General features: G+C 35.9%; 1 protein-coding gene across 1 annotated transcript; it reads right to left on the bottom strand.

Moving 5' to 3' along the window:
• Positions 1 to 1,013: 1,013 nt before the first annotated feature.
• Positions 1,014 to 1,178, bottom strand: LOC120879085 (40S ribosomal protein S29-like). Its single transcript, XM_040262142.1, has one exon. It carries the CDS (start codon positions 1,176 to 1,178, stop codon positions 1,014 to 1,016), a length of 165 nt encoding a protein of 54 aa, XP_040118076.1.
• Between the last annotated feature and the right edge of the window lie 672 nt (positions 1,179 to 1,850).

Here is a 1,850-nt window from a genome sequence, read left to right as displayed (position 1 = left end):
ATCATCTCTAACTGCTCCAATATCTGATTCACCTGGGATGAATGAACAACTGGGAAAACTGCAGTGATACATCATCTTCCTCATATAAATTACAAAAGCTTTAGAGTTAATGGTTGCAACCAATGATACATAGCCTGCAGGGATTCTATACCTTCCACAAAGAAAACAATGAACTTTGGAAATAACTGTTTCCTTGCATTAAACTGCCACATGTCTATAACAACACTATGCCAAAATGTGGAAACAAGCTAACTGCCATTAACAGATAAATTATGGTACATCCTTGCAATAGAATATTACTCAGCTACAAAAAGGAATGAAGTATTGACACATACAATAAGGGTGAACCTTGAAAACATTATGCTAAGAAGCCAGACACAAAAGGTCACGTATTGTATGATTTCACTTATATGAAATATCCAGAATAAGTGAGTCCTTAGTATACACAGTAAGTAGACAGTGGTTTTCCAGGGACTGACGGCAAAGGGGAGTAGGGAGTGACTGCTTAATGAGTACAAGGTCTCCTCTCAGGTTGATAAAGTGTTTTCGACCTAGATAGTGGTGATGATTGCACAGCATTTTGAAAGTACAAAAAGCCACTGAGTTGTATGCTTCAAATGGTTAATTTTAATGTTATATGATTTCGTCTCAATAAAAGGTAATTTTAAAAATTACTGGCACTACTTCTCCACATTTGGCATCTGTGTCTTCTTTAGATTACTATGAAATGCATCAGAATAAAATATGTATGTTTTCACCTTTATTTTGAAATAATTATAAACAGGAAACTGCAAAGACAGTATAAGGAGGACCCATGTACTCTTCACTCAATTTCCCTACCGGTCATATCTTATGCAATTATACTGAATTGGACATTAGTACAATGAGCATGTATAGTTCTTTTTTTTTAAGTTTTTCAACTTTTATTTTATATACAAAGATCTAGTATTGTTTCTGCATAACGTAGATGTGCTGGATGATCCATTCAAAAAAATTCACTTAGTAACTTAACTTCATTTAATGAAGTCCATGTTTTTTGTGTACTGGAAGAAGCAGTGACAGCACATATTGAGGCCATATTTCCAAATTAGACTCTGCCGGTTTGAGTAGACCCAGCAAGAATGAGAACCCTGGACAAATTTTCTCAGATGTCTCCAGTAGAGCTGCTGGTGACGCATGTTGCTCTCTTGGCTGCAAAGAGCAAAAAGAACAAGGGTGTATACACATGTGCTCTTCAAAATTTGGGGACACAGTTTACTAGAAGCAGTGCTAGTTCTCTATCACTTTTTTTAAAAATTGGGATATTCACTTTATTGTAGTAGTCTGGGATCAAAACTGCAATATAACCAAATTATACTTGTATTTCTTTTCTCCAGATGGGACAAATGCTATGGTTCAATTTACACCATCACCTCAGAGCTAAACTTATCTGAAAGCAAATCTTTGCTGGGCTTTTTCTGTTTTATTATGTGTATAGACTCATACAGGGCTTCCCTGGTGGCTGAGATGGTAAAGAATCTGCCAGTAATGCAGGAGACAGGGGTTCGATCCCTGGGTTGGGAAGATCCCCTAGAGCTTTTATAGCTTTACATTTTACATTTAAATGTACTAACATTTTATGTTAATTTTTGTATAACGTGTGAGGTTTAAGTTGAAACAGTTTTTGTTTGTGGATAGCCGATTGCTCCAGCACCATTTACTGAGAAGATTATTCAACTTTCACTGAATTACCTTTAGAAAAAAAATCAACAGGCTATATATGTCTGGGTTTATTTCTAAGTTCTTTCTTCTTCCCAACTGATCTCTGTGCCTCTCCTTTAACCAGTTCCACTACAGTCTTGGTTTCTATA

This window comes from Oryx dammah, unplaced genomic scaffold (genome assembly GCF_014754425.2).
Source record: "Oryx dammah isolate SB20612 unplaced genomic scaffold, SCBI_Odam_1.1 HiC_scaffold_19, whole genome shotgun sequence".
NCBI classification, from domain to species: Eukaryota; Metazoa; Chordata; class Mammalia; order Artiodactyla; family Bovidae; genus Oryx; species Oryx dammah.
Note: the sequence above shows the minus strand (reverse complement) of the source record. Positions and strands in the feature narration are given on the sequence as shown.